The 24,219-nt window shown below is 42.6% G+C and overlaps 1 protein-coding gene across 1 annotated transcript in view; it reads right to left on the reverse strand.

Annotated features, from left to right (window-relative positions):
- The window catches only part of MSLN (mesothelin), a 44,400-nt gene that overhangs the window by 11,733 nt on the left and 8,448 nt on the right, over positions 1–24,219 (reverse strand). The window contains exons 5-11 of the mRNA XM_032230907.1: positions 14,038–14,128; positions 12,562–12,667; positions 11,106–11,293; positions 10,119–10,265; positions 9,105–9,235; positions 8,205–8,338; positions 1,336–1,430 (exon numbers count right to left, since the gene is read on the reverse strand). Of these exons, the coding sequence (XP_032086798.1) occupies positions 1,336–1,430; positions 8,205–8,338; positions 9,105–9,235; positions 10,119–10,265; positions 11,106–11,293; positions 12,562–12,667; positions 14,038–14,128 (892 nt within the window). The remainder of the gene's footprint in view (positions 1–1,335; positions 1,431–8,204; positions 8,339–9,104; positions 9,236–10,118; positions 10,266–11,105; positions 11,294–12,561; positions 12,668–14,037; positions 14,129–24,219) is intronic.

Here is a 24,219-nt window from a genome sequence, read left to right on the forward strand (position 1 = left end):
TTGACTTACAACAGTTCATTTAGTGACCATTCAAAGTTACAACAGAACTGAAAAAATGACTTATGACCATTTTTCACACTTATGACCATTACAGCATTCCCATGGTCACATGATCAAAATTCAAATGTTTGTCAACTGATTTATATTTATGAGAGTTGCAATGTCCCAGGATCGTGTGATCAGCTTTGCAACCTGACAAGCCAAATCAATGGGGAAGCCTTAATCACTCACGCCCTCGTCACCTCAAGACTAGACTACTGTAATGCGCTCTACATGGGGCTGCCCCTGAAAAGCGTTCGGAGACTACAATTAGTCCAGAATGCAGCAGCGCGAGCGATATTGGGTATACCAAGATACACCCACATTACACCTATCCTCCGCGAGCTGCACTGGCTTCCTATTGTTCTCCGATCGCAATTCAAGGTGCTGGTCATTACCTTTAAAGTCCTACATGGCTTAGGACCAGGATACCTGCGAGACCGCCTACTGCCGCATACCTCCCAACGGCCGGTGAGATCGGACAGGGTGGGCCTCCTTCAGGTGCCGTCAGCCAGGCAGTGTCAGCTGGCGGCTCCCCGGAGGAGGGCCTTCTCTGTGGCCGCTCCGACCCTATGGAATGAACTACCCCTGGAGATCCGGACCTTACCCACTCTCATGGCCTTCTGAAAAGCTGTTAAAACCTGGCTATTCCGGCAGGCCTGGGGCTGTTGACCTCATTACTGAGGTCCAGCCCCGATCAGATTGGGTGCATGGTGATGTTTTATATTGTTTTTCTTTTATTTTTTCACTAATTACTTTCTTTTGTTTTGTAAGCCACCCGGAGTCCTCCGGGATTGGGCGGCCTATAAATCCATTAAGTAATAATAATAAAATAATAATAATAATAATAATAATAATAATAATAATAATAATAATAATATCACTAATTTAACAAACTGCAGTGTTTCACTTAACTATGGCAAGAAATGTAGTAAGATGGAACAAAACTCACTTAACAAATGTCTCACTTAATAACAGAAATTTTGGGCTCAAATTGTGGTCATAAGTGGACTACCAACATTGATTAGAATGTTGACTTGGCTGATTAGAGCTTGGAAGGTGATTTTTTGAAACACTAAAAATTTTAAAATCTTAAATATTTTAAAATTCAAAATATCCAACATGGAAGCTTTGAAATCTGAACAAAACTTCAAAACCTGAGAAATGTGGTATTGACTTGTTCCCCCCATCCAAATTGTTTGTCTTCAGGATTCTTGGAGAAGCTCCTATAATTACCCTGCCAGAATGGCTGGGGAAAACTGACTTCAGCCACCTTTTACTTTAAACTCCACTCACCATTAGAGAGCTGCTTTTCAGGCCCAAAAAAGTTTGAATATCCATGTTGACATCGTTTTTGCTAAGTGCCCTGAGATCTTCACCTGGAGCACCTCCTGCAAGCAAGGAGAAGAATTTAGCTGATAATCTTTACTGGTCCTCTCAAATGAAAGAGCAACGGGATTTTTTTTCTTGAAATAGTTTCAACACGTTTTATTAATAGCTGCACATTTTCTAAATTGTTTCAAACCAATATACACAGTGAGCTTTCAGGTTTCAGAGCTGTATCTTGGGGCTAGTTGCAGGGTACTTCAATTTACATTTTATGACTAACTTTACTTAAAGGAGTGTTTCATATGACATAAGTCACGGAAACGCTCCTTTAAGTAGTGTTGGTCATAAAATGTAAATTTCCAATCCATGTGAAATGATGGTGGTGGGAATAGAGAGACAACAGCCCTTAAATCTACCCATCAAAAATAGATTTTGCAATAGTTCAATCTTTGCCACCTTAACAGAAGTTTTGCCAGGAAAAAGATGAAAGAAATGATGGGACAAGAGGAAACATAACATTAAATATAACAATATAGTTTTAAAATGGAGTAGAAATTCATCTGTTTACATTGTCTATGCAAATTAGACTTACAATACTTGTATCTTTTCCAAACAAATAAACAAACTCAATTAACCTATGGCAACACAATTCATGTTCCCATTCCAAATTTAGCCTTGTATTTGCCTGCATCAGAGTACCTCAGGATACTGAAGAAAAGTCTATATCTAAACTCATAAAATTAACATATAATCATGTATTGCATTTGAGGAAATTATTTCTATTCAAAATGTATACATTAGGCAGAAAAAGTCCATGCTTCAGTTCATATATTGTATTAAGAGGAATATACAATGTATAGTAGATAGAAACACTGAATTGATACTACATACTCCATATAGGCATTGAAATGGACAGATTTATTGGACTTATAAAATTGTATTTGAGGCAAAATAGTTCCGCTTATTGTCATGTCAAAAGTACTTTCTGATTCGCAAATGTACACTTCATTTGTGCAAACAGATTTGTCAGAGTTGCCATCTTAGGCTTGAGCTTTGCATTTGCAAGTTGTCTGTCTACCATGAACTGTGGAGAGAGGAGTGGGATGAGGAGGGGGGAAATCTACCAGCTTATCGTATCTTCCAGAGACAGAAGGTCAGAGCTTGGGAAAGGAATGCAATGGCTTACCAGCCACCCATTGAAGAGACTGTTCCCAAAACAATTTATTCAAATGTAATTGGACAATAGGGAATCTTGAGAGGAGAGGAACCAGATGGGAAAAGTTAATCCGAAATTTTGGCATGCGAGCTTCAGTTCTGGCTTTGCTACATTGTAATCCACCTGACTTTTAGTAAAAGTATACCTTTCACTACAAATGGAATTGAGGGTCTTTCTTAGCTAAGGGACCAAGTTGGAGCAGGTTTAATATTAAGCCAGAACTGCAATAACAATCTACCTGGAAGAGTTATCTATCATGGGGATTGGGCAACCATTCATTTTTCTGATGGTGAGCAAAAGAAAAACTGGGAAGAAGCTATGTTCATAACTGGAGGGGGTGGGAAAGCACGGAAACCCTGGAGAACTGGCATGGCCAATTTGGCATTGGTGCCCAGGTGGATGTGTTTGAATGGAGACTGATGGCCCATCCCAACTTCCCTAGAGGTTGTGAGAGCAAATAGCTTCCAAATGCTCTTCAAGGGTAGGCTCATGTAGAGTACCATAGTTCAACCATGAGATGACCACGGACTGAATGACTGAGTGCAATGAATCCTGATCCAGGAAAGGCTGCACAACATGAAGTTGTGCAAAAGCTCTCCTAGCCATGGCTGCCACTTGCTCCCTGAGCAGGAGTTACAAGTCCAGGAGAACTCCCAAGTTGTGAACTGGATCTTTCTGGAGCCATACCAGCCCATTTCAGAGTCAAAGATGACAAAATCCCAGATGCTGGAGCCCTGTCCACCCAAAGCCATTCAGTCTAATCAGAGTTCAGTCAAAACCTGTGGTCCCCCATCCAGGCCCCCACAGCCTCCAGGCTCAGTGGGAGGGCAACCACAGCATCCCCTGGGTCACCAAGAGCAGAAATATAGAGTTGGGTGTCATCAGCAAACTGCAAATAGCTCAACCCATGGCGTCGGATGATCTTGCCCAGCAGTTTCATATAGATGTTGAAAAGAAGTAAAGGATTAAGCCCAGTGGCAACCACAAAATAACAACTGAGGGCTACACCTCTCCTGTCAATGCTAGCCATTGAGAAGGAGAAAGGAGCTGAATCAATGCAGAACTGTGCTGCTCAGCCCCCACAGCCAACCCAAAAGAATATCATGGTTGATGGTATTGAAAGCCGCTGAGAAGTCAAGGAGAGCGAGGATGGTTGCCTTACCCCCATGCCGCTCTCACCAGACATCAATCAGAATAGAACTGGAATGGACCTTGGAGGTCTTCTAGTCCAGTGGTCACCAACTGGTGCACAGAGCAATCTTTGCAGTTCTCTTGAGGAGCCCAGCCGAAGTTTCCCATGCTCCTCGTGCTTCAGTGTTTTGACTCCAAGGGAAAGGATGGGGTCCTTCAGGCAGTTAGCTTGACCGCCTGTTAGCGGAGAGAAGTGCCTGGGGTCAACCCTAGCTCTGCTGTTCATTGCAGCTAGAAATATCAAATATGGCTGGGAATGAACATTTCTCTTGTAGCCATCCCGGACACTAGATCGGCCCCCTACAAACTCTCGTCTCTTGAGGAGCGCTCACTGAAGCGGTGTGGGAAACTTCAGCCGGGCTACTCAAGGGACGAGAGTTTGCAGGGGGATGATCTAGCATCCGCAATGGACATCAAAGCTAGGGTTCACTCCGGCTGCTTCTCTCTGCTGTAGTGCTTCCTGGATGTGGTTTACCGCCCCGAGTCCCAAGCAGTAGGAATATGGGACCGACTTTCCCACCAATGTCAGCAAGCCACAATCAGTCTGCCCCTCTTCGTTTTCCTTCACTCAGGTTGACCAAGCTTCTTGAGAGAAGGAAAACAAAAGAAGTTTCCAGGCTGTGTGCCTTGACCAGGTGCTTTCTCTGAGGCCTCCCACCCAGAGGCCTTGCAGAAGCAGACAGGTAGGCCCAAAATGCGGCTGAGCCTCCCTGCTCCAGTTGGCTGTGGGATTTAAAATTATGAATGTGGTGGTCCCTGAGGTCCAAAAGGTTGGAGAACCCTATGCTAGTCAAACACCCTGCTCAAGCAGGAGACTAGACCATTTCAGACACGTGACTGTGTCGTCTCTTCTTAAAAACTTCCAGTGATGAAGTTCCCATAACTTCTGAAGCAAAGCTGTTCCACATTAATTGCCCTCACTATTACGAAGTTTTTCCTTAGTTTCCATCCATTGTTTCTTGTCCTGCCATCTGGTGCTTTGAAAAATAAGTTGACTCCTTCCTCTTTGTGGGAACCTCTCAAATACTGGAATACTGCTAACCTCCCTAGTCCTTCTTTTAACCAAACCCAAATCCTGCAACCGTTCTTCATATGTTTTTGTCTCCAGGCCCTCTATCATCTTAATTCCTCTTCTTTGTACTTTTTCCAAAGACTCAACATCTTTTTTGTAATGTGTAATCCAAAACTGGATGCAGTATTCCAGGTGTGGCCTTACTAAGGCTTTATAAATTGGTGGTTTTGATTCTATGCCTCTATTATTCAAGCAAGGATTAGCTTTTTTGCCTGCTGCCACACACTGTTGCTCATATTTAACTGATCATCCACTAGGACTTCCTTAAAAACATCTGGAAATGTCCCCTCCAGTGACATATTAATCAGTGCCTGGACCCAACCGCTAGCCACCATCCAGGAGGGACAAGGAAATAACTGACAGGCGGTGGTGCAGTCCACTTCACAAGGCCAACAGGACCAAACTGTTTCTAGAGAAGTGGGCAAAAACCCTCCCTGAGCATCTCACATAGACCATCTCCATGCATGGGATCCAACTAAGAATGGATCCAAGTGACTTTGTCCATCAGGTGCTAAACAAACTCCTTTGCCCAGCCCTGCAGAAGATCGTCTGACATCCCCCCCCCCGACATACGTTCCCTCCCCCCATTTGTCCTCTGTTTTCCATCCATCTTTTTATGGTTCTTCTGTTGGTGCTCTGTTGGCACTCTCTTCATTTCTTCCTTTTTATGTTGTAAACCACCTAGAATAGCCACACAGCAAGATAGGTAGCAAATAAATTTAACAAATAAATAAAAATTTAACAAAGAAATAACATATTTTCTGGAGTGTAAGACACACTGGAGTATAAGACTATGAGGTTTTGAAGAGGCAAATTAAAAAAGGGTTTTTTTTGCACTCTGCAAACCTCCCCAAAACGGCCCATTTTTTGTGAAAATGGGCCCGTTTCCCCCACCCCAAAGATATGAATAGCCTTTAGGGGGCTTGCAGAGTGTTCCTGGAGGGGTGCCCCCCCAAAAAACGAGCAAAAAATGGCCCAATTTCCATGAAAACGGGCCCATTTTTTGGAAAAAAAAATGGCATGCATAGCCTTTAGGAGGCTTATAGGGGGTGGTGGTGGGGGGAAATTGAGCCAAAAGTGGCTCGTTTTCCACTCATTTCTGCCTTCCCCAGTTCCCAGGAGCTCTCTGAAAGCCTCCTACAGGTTCTGCATCAGTGGTGGGTTTCAAAATTTTTTAGAACCTCTTCTGTAGATGTGGCCTGTTTTGTGGGAGTGGCTTGCTGGTCATGTGACTGGGTGAGAGTGGCTTGCCGGTCACGATACCGAGTGGGCATGGCCAACTTGGAAAATGTGGTGAAACTCACTTAACAATGTTCTTGCTTAGCAACCAAATTTTTGGGCTCAATTGTGGTCATAAGTTCTCTTCCTTTTTCCTTCTTTCTCTTTCTTTTCTTTCTCTCTCTTTCTCTTTCTCTTTCTCTTTTTGTCTCTCTCTTTTTTCTATCACTCTCCCTCCATTCCTTCCTTCCTTTCTTGTGTGTATCTCTCCCACTTTCTTTCACCCTTCCCCCCCTCCTTCCTTCTTTCTTACTTCTCTCTCTCCAACTTTCTTTCTTTCTCTTTCTCATTCTTTCTCTCTCTCTCTCTCACACACGCACACCATTTCCATCATGTCTGCCACTGAAACAGAAGGAAGGACTCCTGCCTTGGGAAGGGGTTGGACTAGATTACCTCCATGTTCCCTTATATGCTCCTAGGTCTACTCTACACATATATGTTCTGCTCTGTGCCAGTTGAAACTGTTTTGCATTTGGGTGTGAGGGGATGTTCTTTTCCAATTTTTATTTTTTTTAATAATTTAATTACTTAAAACACACGCTAAAATATTTCAATAGCAAATGTAAGAACACGTCAACCATACAGTAAACAAAGAACTAAAAATTGAAATATGAATTTGCAGAGCAATTTCTCTGTTAGCAGTATTCCAGTATTTGAGAGGTTGCCACAAAGAGGAAGGAGTCAACTTATTTTTCAAAGCACCAGATAACAGGACAAGAAACAATGGATGGAAATTAAGGAAAAACTTCCTAATAGTGAGATGCCTGCAGTCTCCTTCATTTACATATGTTCAGGCAATGGGGAGGGCAGGGGGGGGGCTTTCCCACACGCCTTCAGAGAAAGAAAGAAGGTGTGCGAGAAATTTTGCCCCCCCACTACCTGAACGTGTAAATGAAAGAGGCTGCAGAATCCTTTGCCTTCAGCTATGATATCTCTTTTCGTTCTCTGCTGCCCGAACGAGTGAATGAGGAAAACGGAGGACGAAAGGAGATATTATAACAGAGGGCAAAAGAGTCTGCAGCCTCCTTCATTCACACGTTTGGGCAGGGAGGGTGGGATTTTTCTCACACCTTCTTTCTTTCTCCAAAGACATGCGAGAAAGCCCCATCCCCTCATTGCCCGAACATGTGAAAGAAGGAAGCTGAAGGCTTATTTGCTTCAGCTACGCTATCTCCTTTCATTCTCTGCCTGCCTCATTCACTCATTCGGGCAGCAGAGAACGAAAGCAGATATCAGAGGCGGAGCGATTGGTGAGCCAGTCAATCAGTGAGTGGTGACTGGGGGCAAGCTTGGTGCGGACGGGCGGGGGAGCGAGCGAGCAAGTGCCGATGGAATGGGTGGGACAAGCGAGCGAGTGCCGAGCAGCGACCAGATGGGCGGGGGGAGTGAGCGAGGGGGGAGGGGGGAGGGAGTGTTCCGGTACTGTCCCACTAGTTGAAGGCGTTCTAAAACGTATGCTGAATTTCACCAAACCCTTCTGGCGAACCGGTGCGAAGAGGGAGCAACCCACCCCTGCTCTTCATGGTCATTTTGTGAGGGGGCGAGGCATAAAATGCTGTATTCAGTGTTTAAGAGGCACCCAGATTTTCAGCTTCTTTTTTGAGGGAAAAAGGTGCATCTTATACTCTGAAAAATATGATAATATTTCAATTAGATGTAATTCATATAGCATGCACAACTCTGAGCCTGTTGCTATGTTCAAGGAGCATGCAATACCCAAATAAAAAACCAAGTCATGACTTAATCTAATTACTCAGTTCATCCAATTTATAAGGACAGAAAACGTTGTGACCACAAATTACTTGGCACAGTTTTAGCCTAGCCTACTCTATTGTATGAGTCATATTGAACTAAACATGGCCTTACTGGAAAGATCCATCCATCCATCCATCCATCCATCCATCCATCCATCCATCCATCCATCCATTCAAATGTTTTTGTACACACTCCCTCCCCAATCTAGGGACTATATTGTTTGTATAGATGCAGTTTAAAGGCAATTCAAGTCTTGATTTCAAATTGTTATTCAACAAGCTCTAAACCTCAACTAGTGTTTCCTCTATCAATATTTCTGCTTACCCAGAAATGGCTTGATCCGGTTATAATATTCACTGTATTCATAGTGACGATCTGAAAAAGCCCGCTTGGCTTTTGGATAGAGATGATCCTTGATGGCTGAGGAGCAATTGGATGGGTCAAGAAGAGTGGCCATCCTGCCAAGAAAAGGCAAGGTAAGAAAAAGGAAGGGATCTTGCCTCAATTTCACTTCTCCACAAGATTTTAAAAAATAGTGCTTTTAGTAACACCTAAGCTGCTGACCGGAAGAACTAGCTGAAAGGAGCAACATCAGATATTCAGCTTATTTTTGATTTTCTTTGGGATGGGCTCTTCTTCATCCATATACCTGTGGCCACATCAATAAGATATAGCAATAACACGTGTATGTATGTATGTATGTATGTGTGTGTGTGTGTGTGTATGTATGTATGTATATATATATATATATATATATATATATATATATATATATATATATATATATATATATATATATATATATATATATATATATATATTAGATTTTTACAACCCCTGGTAAGCCCCAATTATGGGAGGAAGCTAACTGCTTCCATCATCTGTCATTCGGCTCGTCACAAGAGTCCATCACGACAGAAACCCAATATTTTTACTGTTGCCTTTGTTATATTTGTGTTTGTTTGTTTGTTTTTATTTATTTATATATATATATATATATATATATATATATATATATATATATATATATATATATATATATATATATATATATATATATATATATATATATATATAATCTCCACAGTGCTTTACAGCCAACTGGGTGACATTGGACTAGTCACTTTCTCTCAAGACACCTCACCTCACCCCTTCCAACCCACCTAATAAAGGTATGATACAAAGAAATAGATATATAAATAGATGTTGAAAGAATTCACTCACTTAATCATCCTTTCAGTTATCATGCTGAGCTGGCCCTCATTCAGGAGACAGACGTATGGCCCAAGCACATCCAGAAAATCACTATCAGTTTGTGCTCCTGATTCAGTGTAACGCTGAATAACTGCAATTCTCTAAAACAAATAATTCCAGAGTTGGAAGCAAGCCACCTACAATCTTATGTTGCTTTAGTTTTCCCAAGTTAAATGTATTCCAAATGTACTAAAACAGCCACTTCTAGAATTTGGGGATACACCAGAATGCTGGAAATTACAGTCCCAACAGACCTGAAAAGTGGCAAGTTGGCCTCATACATCTGGATGGATTGCTCTTTTCAACTGCACAAGTAGGTTGAAATAGCAAGAGTGTGTGTGTGTGTCTGTGTGTGTGTGTGTGTGTGTATGTGTGCATGTACGTGTGTGTGTGTGCTTGCTGAGTTTTGGGTATTATAATCATATAGCAATCACAAAGATCAGTCCAATATCCTCCATGATGAACCTTGTGATTCTTTCTAACCTACACTTCTATGAATTGCAATGCCTGGAATCCTTTGCCTCTGAAACTCAGCACAATAAAAGAAGGACAGTCCATTGCCTAGAAAATTCTAGGACACTTAAAGTAAAATAACAAGAATATAGCACACTCCGGGGTGGGCTCTGGCAGCCGCTACTGCCAGTTCGCTCGTGTGCACTTGCGCAATGTAATAAAAAACAAGCAAGTGAACCATCTCAGGAGCACGGCAGGCCTGGGTCGCTGCCAATTCCAGCCACCCAGGCCACCAAACCACTACTGGTTCAGCTGAACCGGTCCGAACCGGTAGGAACCCAGCACTGGCACACTCACAATGTATGTAAACAAGGAGAGAAAAATGGCCAGGAACTTATAATCTGTTTCTCTTTAAAGAAAATGACGGTTGTTTATAAGCACTAGGTTTAGAAGTAAAGAAGAAAAAGACCCAGATATACTGGGTGCGTGATAATGTTTATATTAAAAGTCCCATATTATCTTCATAATTACCAGCTTATCACTGGACACAGAATTCAATAAAGCACGAACTGTGATTGTTGAATTGATAGTCCATTCCTTGATGTTCTTTTCATCTATTAGGTTTTCAATGAGTCCAAGGTTACTGATTACAGCAGGAGGATATCCTTTAGGAAATATCTGCAAGGAACAAATAATTATGTAATAATTGGTATCACCTCTTTGATGCACACATTTATCCAGGAGCTGATTCTGGTGTGGCCTCATGAAGAAATTTCTGCAGAAGGATTTCTAGTAGTCTTCAGGATATTTATGGGATGGGCATAAAATTTGGTAACTGCTTAGTGGAAGCCCTGGTCCTTTTAGAATGTGTTGTGACATATATAAAAAGGTTGGGATTTCAATCACATTTGTGATTGCTATCGACATTTTTCTGACCCGCTAAGCACCATAGGTCTTCTGGCAATCATCAGGGGTTGCAGGAATGAGAGGCAGAGCTGGCTCTGAGAGAGAGAGTGTTGGTTGGTCTTACCTGAACTGCATGTCTCGAAGGTGGTGTGGGAGTAGTCACTAATGGGTATTAACACAGCCCTTTTGCCCTGGAGACTGAGGTAAATCTTTTTTAATGAGAATTTTGAAAAACAAACTTTTACAAATATTTACTTCCCTCCCCCCCACCCTCCCCCCCACCCCCCAACCCCCCCCCCCCGATTTTCCTTCTTTTAAATGTTGTCATCTTATCGGACCTTTTCTTTAAACTACTCCCCATATATGGCAGGTCCAACTCTACTTCTTTTAGGAAAACCTTGGAGATCTGGCTTCATGAGGGACCAATTGGACCCTTCTGGTTGTATGAGTCACCATTTTACATTTATATTTTGTATTTATATATGGATTTTTTAACTTATATATTTTTTTCTTTGAGTCACATTGTTTAAGTTTTTAAATCTTAACAATAAATAGATGAAGAATAAATAGTTAACTGTACTATTGTTTTTAAAAAAATGACATGTTTATTACCTCATCCAGTTTTTCCTTGACTGCTTGCAGTTGCTCATCTGTGAAAGCGTTTTCTGAAAACACACTAAGATTGTACACTAGGATTTCCTTAGTCAAGCACAATTTCAAATCCATAGGAGAATAAGATACAAGTTCATCAATCTCCTCGTTTAGTATCTCCTCCGAGATGACTTTATCCTTTGGGCACTCTGCTAAGAGAAAACTCACGAGTTAACCACGGTTACAGAATGTTTAGGTCTCTCCAGATTGTGTGACTAGAAGTAGGAAAACCTGCATGTTTTTCTAAACATCTTGGCAAATGTTTCTATTTATCATTTATATTTATTAAAAAAGAATCAGTAGAAAAGAAAACCCAAATTAGAAATCTTCCCAAAAATGGAGTTGTAAAGGAAGAATGCTAATAGGATGAACTGAGAAGTCCATTTTAGAAGTTTAGAAGTTTAATAGCATTTATATGCCGCCCGATCCCGTAGGATTCCATTCATTTTGAATCTGGAGTGAGGTATGCTGAAAAAAACTGGAAGCCTTATTTAATTTTGAAAGTTACCCCACACACCATTTCTCTCACCCAACATATTGCAATATGCTGTTCTGGAGTTCAGATGGAGGAGTGTGTACAGTCTGTCCATGAAACCATAATCTAGTTTTTAAGGCATCAGGCTAGAAAGCCAGGGATTGTGAGTTCAAGTCTTGCCTCAGCATGAAAAAAAAAACAGTTGGGTTATTTTGGGTCAGTCCCTCTCCCTCACCCAACCCACCTCACAGACTTGTGGGGAAAATAGGAGGAGGAAGCTGTGCTGGATATGTTTACCATCCTGAGTTATTTGTAAAAATAATAACGGCGGGATACAATTTAAAAACTTCCTTTTTACAACCCTGCAATCCTTAATTCAGGGTAGAGTCTGGGTGACTGGATGGAGCTGAGCATTTACAGGCAGGATACAAACAAATAAATATTTTTTTTTCTTTTAACACCTACAATTCCTTCTATCGGGATGGAGTCGCGGCAACTGAATGTTTACTGGTTGGATGCCCTTCCTGATGCCTATGCGGAGTTTGCAGCAGATTTCTCTTTGTGCCCAGAGAGAGAAATATCTGTCACTACCTAGGATCGAACTTACAGCCTACTAATTGCAAGGTGAGAGCTCCATCTGTAGGCCACCATACTATTCAAAACAAACAAACAAATAAATCAAAAAGAATTCCTCACACTATGAAAATGAGTGCATTTCAGGGGGATTCACAGGAAAGTTAAAAATGTCAGGACCACATGACTGAAGCCCCACCCTTCACAGGAAAAGAGTGTGGCTTCAAGCACACAGCCACGGCTGCCGTCTTGTTTTTTCATCTCATCTGCCCCTCCCAGATGCCTTCTACCTTCTGCCCACAATCTGCTGTTGCTGTATGAGAACCAGTTCTGGCACCCTATTAGGAAGCAACTCCACGTTTTACATACCAGTCTCTCGCTTTGTCCTGGAGGATTTAAGGCTTTCCCTAATACGTCCCACCTGATTTTTTGACAGATCAGAATGGAGATTTTGTAACCAAGGCATTAAAACATTCTGCAGAAAGAAAGAAGAACACCAGATGATGGAAAGTGCATGGTTTGAGAAATCCCATACTAATTTTGATAAACAGAGACAGGATTTTGCTCCCATTGTCAAGTGCGCCTTGGGTGACATTTGGAATTGAATTCCTGGAATAAAGGAAGCGGTGCATTTTCCATCAGCCAAGGTACCTGCATTTCAACAACTGGTATTTCTATGTCCTAAAATAGAGAATTAGCTGCATCAAAATCCAAGTTGTTCACAATTTATGGATCTGAAAATTTTGCTTCACTTAATATAGGATTACAATTGGATACAGAACAATATGATTCCTTTTTTTTTCTTTAGCCCATGATCTACAGATTTCTAGCTTAACTTTAGAACTTAACTGGATGGAATGTTTTGACAGTTTATCATTAATATGAAGATTATTTTTACTTTGTTTTTTTCTGTTAAAGGCAGCCAGGAGAAATTACAGGTTGACAAAAAAACTACAGGAGACTTGACATCTTACAGCAATTACTGATGAACATTTGGAGAAATCTTTTTTCAGAACTGGAATGGATCTTGGAGATCATCTAGTCCAACTCTAAACTTAAGCAGAAATGGGTCCTATGCCATTTCAGACAAATGAGAGAGAGTTCTTTGTGCAACCATGTGGGTTTCTTCTTGGATTTCTTACTTTTCTTTTTCAGTGGTATTGTGCTGGACTGAGCTTTTATAATCATAATTTTCAGAGTTTTCCAAGCCTCTTGAGTTGTTTTTCCCTTTAGGATTTTCACTCATGGAATCCTTCCCAAGCTATCTCTAAGTTTCTCAAAATCTGATCTTTTAAAGGGTAAGACGCTAGTTTGATTATGGTTTGTTGCTTGTGTCTGCAGTATATTGAATTCAAATGTGACATGGTCATTCTCCCCCAAAGTTCCTGCAACTTCAATCCCCTCTATCATTTCTTTTCTGTTAGTAAGTCTTAGGCCCAATATAGCTGTCCTACTTCAGTCCTCTTCCTTTTGAATAACAAAATTGTCAGTTAGATTGGTCAGGAACTTGTTTGGTCCCCTATGTTGCAGAGTTTAAATTTTTAATTAAAATTTAAATTAATTAAAATAATTTTAATTCTAATTTTAATACCATTAATTCTGAGATTGCTAGTTTACCAGTTTCTAGCCTGTGACAAAAGACTGCCTTGAAGTTGACATTCACAGATTTCTATTGAAAATGGTGCAATTGGAAATGATTCAGATTCAAAAGATGAGCAGCTTTGTAGCTCAGTCATGGATATCTGAAACATATTGATTCTACCTCCAAGCTCATTTGGGTTTTTTGACTTCCTTTCTCCTGGTGGAAAAGCAATCTTTTTTCTGTTTGGTTTTTTTCTAATGTACCTTAGGGATACTTTGCAGAATACTGGGATCCAGGTTTGGAATCAGTTGACTCAGTTGATCCAAAACAGAAGGTGTCCATGTAGAAGGGGGCCTAGGAGAAAAATGATGTCAACAAGCCACTTCTGACTGTAACAGCAAGTTCATTCGGTAGTATTCCTCAAGCATATCTAACAAGATTATGAAATGCACCCAGATTGGGCTTGCCAAGGATATTGAATCATATTCTGACTAAGCAGGCTGAATTTGTGCAATACCAAAACAAAAGCCAGTTTGGTGTATAACAGTAGTGACGTATCAAGCTAGAAACTGGAGTGTGGGAGTTCTAGTACTGCCTTGAGCCCAAAGTCAGCTGGGTGACTTTGGACCAGTCACTTTCTCTCAGTCTTAGGTAGGAGGCAATCAAACATAGAATACTCACTGCTGAACTGCATCCTGTTAGACAGGACCCAATGCTAAAGTCTGTCAAAATCCTTCTGAATCTTGAGCCTATCTTTCAAAAATGTTAGCAATTTCTCCCAGCTTCATGTCATTTGCAAATTTGATGAATCCCTTTCTATCTCCTCATCTAGATAATTTTTAGATGTTGAAGATTACTGGGCCCAAGAGAGAACCATGCTTTCCTCCATGTAGATGTGGCTAGGGAATGGAGTTGATCAGCCAATTATGAATCCATCCAGTGATACTATACTCTATCCCATAGTTTTCTTTCTTAGCTAGAAGTTGTCAGGCCTGCAGCAATCTTTTCTTTTGGATCTGAGGCCTGCCATACTTTCTATTATTCTACTAGGCATTTTCTATTGTGGGAAAATGGGAGGGGGGATTATATGGAGTTAGATGATATGTAGCCATAACAAAATTCTTTCTAGAAAGCCAAGGTCATCCTTTGTCTCTGCACCTCTGCACCTGACTGGAACTGGATGTGTGGAAGCTGCCACCATGTGATGGACTTGTGGGTGTGGGGGCAAGATCTTAAACTTTCAACTGGGTGGGGAAAACTGGGAATCTTTCAGATTTGGATTTTCCCAGATGTACCGACATGGCTCTCTTAATAAATTGTAACTCTGGGGACAGGCTTCCGGGGAGGGACTTGCCGTCGTCGGCAGCTTAACGGAGCTGCCCCCAGATTCCTGGTTCGTTATCTATTTAATATCTACTAGATATCTCTTTTTTCAGGCAAGAAAAAAGCAGAGAGCGATTCAGTCGGTAAGAGTCTTCTTTGAAGTTCGCAGTTTTTTTGGGGGGGGCTGCGAACGGAGGGGGAGAGCCAGCCAAGGCTGAGTCATTTACTCCGGCCAGGAAATCTCAGCTGTTTTTTTTACAGCACAAGGCAAGAACCCCCCCCCCCCCTTGGACAATTTTTGTAACTATGTTATTGAAATTAATACAGGCAGAGACCGAACTTGAGAACTTTTTTTTTCCCTACCAAAAATCCCAGTTTCAATGTGATAAAAAAATCCCTTTGTGTAATTGGTTCTAAGATGGCGATCTTGTAGCTTTCGCATTTGTATATTTTTAGCTTCCTGGCACAGCCGACAGAGAGAAAGATCAAAGGTATTGCCTGATAGCATTCTCCGACTAATTAACACTGTTTCCTTGAAGATCTACCAAGAATTTCTTTTTCTTTCTTTTATCAACTCTTAAAAGCTGTTAAGCCTCCTTGTCAATATAGAGATATTTTAAACACAGATGAATAAGAACTGTTACACTACAATGCTAATTTTTTGAGACATGCTTTGTTACAACGCTCTTTTTTGAAATCTTTTGAAAAACCTCTATGAATAAATAAAGGGGGGACTCAACACTTTCTTCTCTCGCAAGTTACATAACGGGCCAGCAGAGTTCGAGTAATTCTTGACTAATTGTTTGAAATAATGGCACCAAAATCAAAGTCGGGGAGACGTCCTTTTAGCAATACACCTCATGCATTTGGCATGAAGTCGCAGCCTTTACCTTCTACGCCCCCTACTGGAGATTTGCTAACGAAAGAATTTCTTTTTGAGACACTTAGAGAATTCAGAGAGGAGATAAAGCAACTTATTACAGACTTTTGTGACAAGTTTGACACTAAGATTGCTAATACAAAGGAAGACATGATAGGACTTGTAACTGTATTGACAGAGTATGTTGCTGGAATGGAAGATAAGCTAGAGCTTCTGGAGGAAGCCAATACCAACTTGACATCCAAAATTGAAGTGATGCAACAAAAAGTTGAAAAAGCTGGAATGGAAGATAAGCTAGAGCTTCTGGAGGAAGCCAATACCAACTTGACATCCAAAATCGAAGTGATGCAACAAAAAGTTGAAAAAGCTGGAATGGAAGATAAGTTAGAGCTTCTGGAGGAAGCCAATACCAACTTGACATCCAAAATCGAAGTGATGCAACAAAAAGTTGAAAAAGCTGGAATGGAAGATAAGCTAGAGCTTCTGGAGGAAGCCAATACCAACTTGACATCCAAAATTGAAGTGATGCAACAAAAGATTGAAAATACAGAAAAACAAATCGTTATGATAAATTATAAAAAGATGGAGCTTGCATTAAGAATCAGGGGACTGCGTGAAAGGGAACAGGAGAACCTGAAACAGATTTTCTCAGAGGCCTTCAGTCGTCTGGTGGGAAGACCGGGAATCAACTTTGATTGGCAGATTGAAAAAATTTACCGCCATAATTCTTGGATGGCAAAACAGAGACAGCTCCCTCGAGATGTAATCATATATTTTGCTACAAGAGAGTCTAGAAATAGGATACTACAAAAGTCTTATAATACCAAGCTACAAATTGGCGGACAGGATTTGATTGTCTTCAAAGAAATACCACCCCAAATGTTAAGAGCCAGGAGAGATTACGCCTTTCTAGTGGAAGAACTCAGAAACCGTCAGATACAGTATAGATGGGATGTGCCATTTGGTATTATAATTACACTTGGTGAGCAAAAATATCGTCTCAACTCTGTATGGGAAGCCCGAGATTTCTATCATAAGACCCTGAAGATGGGACATTCTGAATCATCTGGATCCGGAGAAAGACAACGAGAAGGACAAGATAAACAACAAATTATACAACCACAAGATAGAAAGCATCATCTTTCCTTCCCGGTAGGGCAAGGGATCAGAGAACAAGGACCTAGCGGTACGACTACCAGACGAATGGGGAAATAAGGCAGACTGCAACAACTTTAATAGTTATTGGCCATTGATTACATGGTCAATACTTTGTGACTTCTGTCATGCAAAAGAAAAATGACATAGTTGTACACTGAAGAAAAGATATTGACTTGATGGATAATTATGAACTTTTATATAAATTACTGATGATTTATTTTCTGGGGCGAAGAGGATGGAGATTGTGGTGGGGGTTCTTTTGGATCATAGCCCAGTTTGGATGGAATTGGGAAGGGTAGTGTAGGTAAGAAGATCTTGGAGGTCGAATGGAAGCTATTATGATATGAAAAGTATATTAATGATTGTAAAAATTGCTATCTGAATATCATGTTCAGAATATGAATAAGGGCATATTTAGGGAATTTCTAGGAGACCCAAGAAAAACATATATGAGAGGAGTATTAATGAATATAAAAATATATATGTATATATATATGTACGTATATATATATATATATATATATATATATATATATATATATATATATATATATATATATACATACATACATACATATATATGTGTGTGAAGGTGTGTGTGTGTATATATATATATATATAGGGATACAAATAAAGGCAAAAAAAAAGAGTTGGAAGAGGAAATCAAAAGAAAAATTCGAAATGTATCTAAATTTTGTTATAGAGGAAGGAGGCACAAAGGGAACAAAATTAATGGGTTTGGAAATAGACAGAACAAAGCAAACTGTTTAAATTTGTGTAATGGTGAGAAGCTGAGTTTAATGTATACGAACAATGTAAACTGCTCATTATGGGACTAAGAAACTCCAGATAGTTTATGTTTAACATTAGTAATAACTTAAACTGTTTAAAATTTGGGTAACAGTAAGAAGCTGAGCTCAATGTTGAGATATTTTAGACTGTGATTGTTAAAATGCTATACCGTGTACGGGCTCTGGGAAGTCAGGGGGAGGGAAGGGAGGGGGGGTTTTGGGGGGAGGGGGGGAGGGGGGAAATACAATATGTGTTAAATTTTAAAGTACATGATTCCACTTGTATACTGTGGCTTTTTAATGTTAGTGTTAAAACAGAACAAACCGAATATATTGGAAGGCAATAGAAGTATACCGAAGGGAGGAGCTGAGTGAAAGAAGAAGGAGGGTAGAGAGGGTGAGAGAGAGGAGGAGGAGAAGGAAGGGAGGGACCATGGTATCCGTCTGCGACAACTGCGGGAGGTGGGGGTGGGAGGCACTGTTTTGCAGTGGTTCTCCTCTTACCTCTCGGACAGGTCGCAGTCGGTGTTAGTTGGAGGGCAGAGATTGACCCCTAGGCCCCTAACATATGGGGTGCCGCAGGGTTCGGTCTTATCCCCCCTACTATTTAACATCTACATGAAACCGCTGGGCTAGATCATTCGGCGGCACGGGATAAGATACTATCAATATGCGGACGATACCCAGTTGTATCTGTCCGCCCCGTGCCAACTCAATGAAGCGGTGGACGTGATGAACCGGGGCCTTGAAGCTGTTAGGGACTGGATGAGGGCTAACAAGCTTGTGCTCAACCCGGATAAGACCGAGTGGCTGTTGTGTTTCCCTCCCACTAATTTGGCAAGTGTTCCATCTCTCAGGCTGGGGGGGGTCAAACATTACACCCCTCAGACAGGGTTCGCAACTTGGGAGTCCTCCTGGACCCACAGCTGACCTTTGACCACCATTTGTCAGCTGTGACCAGGGGGGCATTTGCCCAGGTTCGCCTGGTGCACCAGTTGCGACCCTACCTGAACCGGGAGGCCCTCACAACAGTCACTCGTGCCCTTGTGACCTCTAGGCTGGAATACTGCAACATGCTCTACATGGGGCTGCCCTTGAAGAGCATCCGGCGACTTCAGCTAGTCCAGAATGCGGCCGCGCGAGCGATTGCGGGTGCACCTCGGTTCACCCACATAACACCTATCCTCCACGAGCTGCGCTGGCTACCTGTCGATCTCCGGGTGCGCTTCAAGGTGCTACTTGCCACCCATAAAGCCCTTCATGGTAGTGGATCTGGATACTTGAGAGACCGCCTCCTGCCAATTACCTCCTCGCGACCAATTAGATCATATAGATTAGGCCTCCTCCGGATTCCATCTGCCAGTCAGTGTCGACTGGCAACCACACGGAGGAGAGCCTTCTCGGTAGTAGCTCCGACCCTTTGGAACGATCTCCCCATGGAGATTCGTACCCTCACCACCCTCCAGACCTTCCGCGCAGCCCTTAAAATCTGGCTATCCCGTCAGGCCTGGGGCTAAAGATTGTAATCCATCCCCACCCGAATGGTATGAATGTTGTGTTCTTTTTAATTATGTATTGTGCTTATGTGTCATTGTTTGTATCCCCTTTCCCTACGAGTTGTAAGCCGCCCTGAGTCCCCCCCAGGGAAAAGGGCGGCCTATAAATAAACTTTTCCAATTCCAATTCCAATTCCAATGGATTAAGAGAGGGAGTGATAGGGTTAGGGTTAGATAGAGGGGGAGGGGAAGTAGGTGTAGAGGGGTATGTGAGAAGGAAGAATGAAAGTTGGAGGGGGTTGAAAGAGGGTGTATGGTGGGTCAAGGAGGTATATTGGGTTTGTATTGTAGAGGGCACTTTCTATATAAGTGAGGGCTGTGTTTATTATTCAATGTTATATGCCCCGGTTATGCACAGTAAACATGTGATTGTATAGAATGGAATGGAAATAAAATTTTAAAAAAATAAAAATAAATTGTAACTCTGGGCAATACATTGCCTTGGACTCTGATTTAATTTTGGATGCTATTTGGAAAGCTGACATTAACCTGAATCTAGCACAAGTATTAAAATACTTCATCAGCTACCTTGAATTTTGGGGCACTGTCTGGGGTCCTGAGCCCCAGCACCAACCCGAAACTGGGTGGTGTAAAGACTCAGGGAAGATGGAGGAAGAGAAGAAGCCCACAAAGCCCATGGAGGGAGCAGTAGATGACATAACTCTGAAAGATGAAGCTGTGGGATTCACTTCCCCTAAGGAGTTGCTGTTGGAGGTAGTCAACCCAACCAGCAGCAAAGCATTTGGGGGGATCTGACCCCTAACTAGCCATTGGTGTTTGGGTTGTAGCCAATGAGTCAAGCCCTAATGGGGTGGGCTTTCTTCCCAGACCATGGATGGGTGCAGTACCAGTAGACGCCAGCCTCCCTTCAGCAGATGGCACCGATGCAAACGTTTGGGGTATTTCAACCCCATGTAGTGATGCCTCAAGCGGTTCCGGTCCAACCGCAACCACAGGGGCAGTCCCAAGCCGCAATGCCCCAGCAGATTCCTACCCGACAGCAGCTGCCAGGACTAGTGCTGCAAGGGGGGGAGGAACCTCAAGTGCCCACACAAATCCAGGCGCCAGCCCCACCGGCTCCCGTGTCTCCCTAATTTTGGGTGACATTTGATGGGACCCCTGGAAAGTTAGCCTACTTTCTAAATTGAGTCTGAGCACACATTGATCAATTGATCAATTTGGAGATCAATACCCTTCCAACCAAGAGCTGGTTTAGGCCATAACAGAGGGGATCAACGAGGGGGAGGCTTCCGAATGGGTAGCAGAGCTGCATGATGAGGCAGCTCCTGAATTAGAAGACACTGACGGATTTATTCAACTGATGCAGATCCGATTCAATAATGTGACCCAACATGTGGAAGCAGAAGAGCAAATTCAAGGGTTGTGGCAGACTGTCTGTCCCATGAAGGAATTAGTTTGGGAGTTTAGAAGAGCAGCTGGAAAGCTATGGGGCTGTCCAGAACCATTCCTTGTGCACATGCTCAAAGATGCCCTAGATCCTGAATTGAGAAAGCATGCAGCATTACAGTGCCGGAGTATACCCAGAATTGGTACACTATCACAGTTATTCTGGACCACGAACTTCACCCCCATCGAAAGCTTATGGTTGAAAAGCCTACCTGAAGACCTCTGGGCCACCAAACCCAAACAAAGCAAACAATACCCCCAAAATCGGCAGGAGCAATAAAGTGCTATTGGTGGGGTGAACATTGGCACAGAGCATCAGAATGCTTGGCCCTGCCCCACTGCCACAGCAGTGAACCCAAGCAGTGGAAACCTGCCAATGGAACAAAGAGGGCCCCACAAAAACCACCCAAAAAGAGTTGCCTTGGCCACCAAATGGAAGGAACCTCTCCACAGCTTGAGAAGACGGAGACACTGCCAGATGGTGAAACTCTCCAGGCTCATAGGAGGAAAACAACTGCGAAGATGACCCGATGGTAAGTGCAGCCATCCGCCCCTTTGCCATCAAAGCTAAACTTAGAGTGCCCAAGACGGGGGTAGAAGGGGAATTTGTTGATATGGGCTGCACTCAGTGCCTAATTAGCATGTCCATTGTAGAACAGCTGGGCATACGCACAAGACCCTTAGCCCATCAATTTTGAGCAAGTTGATTTGATGTTAATCAGAGGAACCCCGGCCAAGGTAATCATTGAGTTCGTGATGTTGCAGATAGAGCGCCACCATGAACTCCTCAGATTCATCATAGTGCCAAAAATGAATGAATCGATCATTTTGGGGCTTGCATGGCTGGACAAATGGGCACCCACCATAAAGTGCCTACCGAAAGTTAACCATAGGCATCGGCCCGCTATCCCCAGTGAGGCCAGATAGCCACCCAGTGACCATCGGGTCCCCCAAGGCAGACAGTCTAGAGCCTGCCATCCTGGCAGCAGAAGCTAAACCACCAGGCATCCAGCAAATCCCAAAAGAATACCAGGACTTGGAAGGGTTTTTTAGTGAGGAAGACTGCAACTATACCTCATTGACCTACCGATTGTGTTGTAGAGTTAGTGCCAGAGGCAAACCTACCAAAGCCTAAGATGTTTTCCATGACCCCTAAAGAAATGGCAGAATTAAGGAAATACATCAATGCCAATTTGGAGTGGGGCTTTAGCCAATCAGCCAAGTCTAAAGTAGCTGCCCCATTCTCTTTAAAGAGAAGAAAGATGCAGGTGTGTGTGTGTGATTGTGCATTGACTTCCGGGGGATTAACACCGTTTGCGTAGAAAACACATACCCCCTACCCCTCATGAAGGGCATGTTGAATCACCTAGCCAAAGGCAAGGTGTTCACCAACCTGGAATTGAGAGAGGCGTATTACCACATACAAATCCGGGAGGAGGATGAATGGAAGACGGCATTCATCTGTCTCCTTGGTAGTTTCCAGTTCAAAGTCATGCCGTTTGGCTTACAAGGGGCTCTTGCAGTCTTCATGCAATTCATCAATGAGGTGCTGCATGAGTACCTTTAGAAGGGGGTGCTCATATACCTTGATGATATTCTCATCTTTATGGAGGCCTTAGAATAACATGTAAAGTTGGTGCAGTAAGTCCTAGAAAAACTTCTCGCCTACCTCTATCCGGAACTATCAAAGTGTGAATTCCACAAAACCTCTTTGGATTACCTCGGGTATCGTATTTCCAGTGAGGGGATAGAGATGAACCCAGGGAAAGTGAAAGCTGTGCTAGACAGCTAGCCCCCCCCCCCCCCCCGTAAACAGCTACAAAGTTTTCTGGGTTTTGCTAACATCTATTGGCAATTCATCTTGGCTTTTGCAGAAGTCACTCTGCCCTGACTGAACTGTTAAAAACAGGCCCATCACTGACAAAGCTGAAGCCAAATCAGCCTATTGAGTTGACAATGGACTGTCTAAAAGCATTTGAGAAATTAAAACAGCTCTTTGCCCAAGAGCCCATTCTGCCACACCCCGACCCAGAACAGCAATTCATAATCCAGGAAGATGCCAGAGACAAAGAGGGTGAACTCTTGCCATGCGCTTATGTCTCCAAAAAACTCACCGCCCCTGAAAGGAGGTGGACCATTTGGGAGAAAGAAGCCTATGCGGTCCATTGGGCACTACTGATCTGGAGACATTTACTAGAGGGGGTGAGGAAGTGCCATTTGAGGTCTGGACTCATCATAAAAATCTTGAAGCCTTAAAAAGCCCCAGGAAGCTGTCTCCAAAGCAAGTCAACTGGGTACAATACTTCAAGAGATTTAAGTTCGAACTGAAGCACATCCCTGCTGGGAAGAACTTGCTGGTGGATGCCTTATCTAGGAAACTGCAATATGACAGTTAGAGGGAGGAGGTAATTCACGCCATAATTTATCCCAAACAAACGGCAGCTCAAGTCACCACCCAAGGCCAGACCAGGAGACCATCTACTCCCAGCCAGGACAAGCTGACTGCTGCAATGAAATTGGTGTGGCCAAATGACCTCTGGTTCAATGACAAGAAAAGCATCCTGACAATGAGAGATGGCTTAGCCTGGAAAGGATCCAATGTACATTCCCGCAAGCCTGAGGCTGGAAGTACTATAGCAAAGCCACGACACAAAACTAGGTGGTCACTTTGGATTCCTAAAAATGCTCCACCTTGCTAGACATCAATTTTGGTGGCCTAGGATGAAAACAGAAATGGAAGACTATGTGAAAATCTGTTCCATATGTGCAACAATGAAACCTGGCAAGCCCCCTGGATTATTGCAATAGGTGACCAGCCCCAGCCAACCATGGGAAGAGATCACAATGAATTTCACTGTAGAGCTCTCAGACAGCAGCGGGAATAAAGTAATTTGGACAGTCGTTGACTTATTTTCCAAGCAAGCTCATTTCATCACTTGCTCAGGATCACCGTCTGCTAAGAAGTTAGCGAAGCTGTTTGTCAAACACATTTACTGCCTACACGGTGTATCCAGGAGAAATATCTCTGACCCTGGAGTTCAATTCACCAACAAGTTCTGGAGGGAGTTCCTGAGGTCCATTGGGTTCACGCAAGGACTTAGCTTGATCTTTCATTCAAATGGAGCAGCGGAACTCATGAACACAATGGTCGAACAATACATCTGTTGTTATGTAGATTACCAACAAGGCAACCTGCTACTATTCGCCAAAGTAACGTATAACAATGCTGTCCATAGCAGCACTGAATTAACTCCTTTTCAAGTTACCAGCAGCATGGAATTTGTTCCCATGCCTGAACTGCTCAGAGAGGCCCCTTCCTCCTCCATGTCT

The sequence above is a fragment of the Thamnophis elegans genome, chromosome 14 (assembly GCF_009769535.1).
Source record: "Thamnophis elegans isolate rThaEle1 chromosome 14, rThaEle1.pri, whole genome shotgun sequence".
Classification (NCBI taxonomy): Eukaryota; Metazoa; Chordata; class Lepidosauria; order Squamata; family Colubridae; genus Thamnophis; species Thamnophis elegans.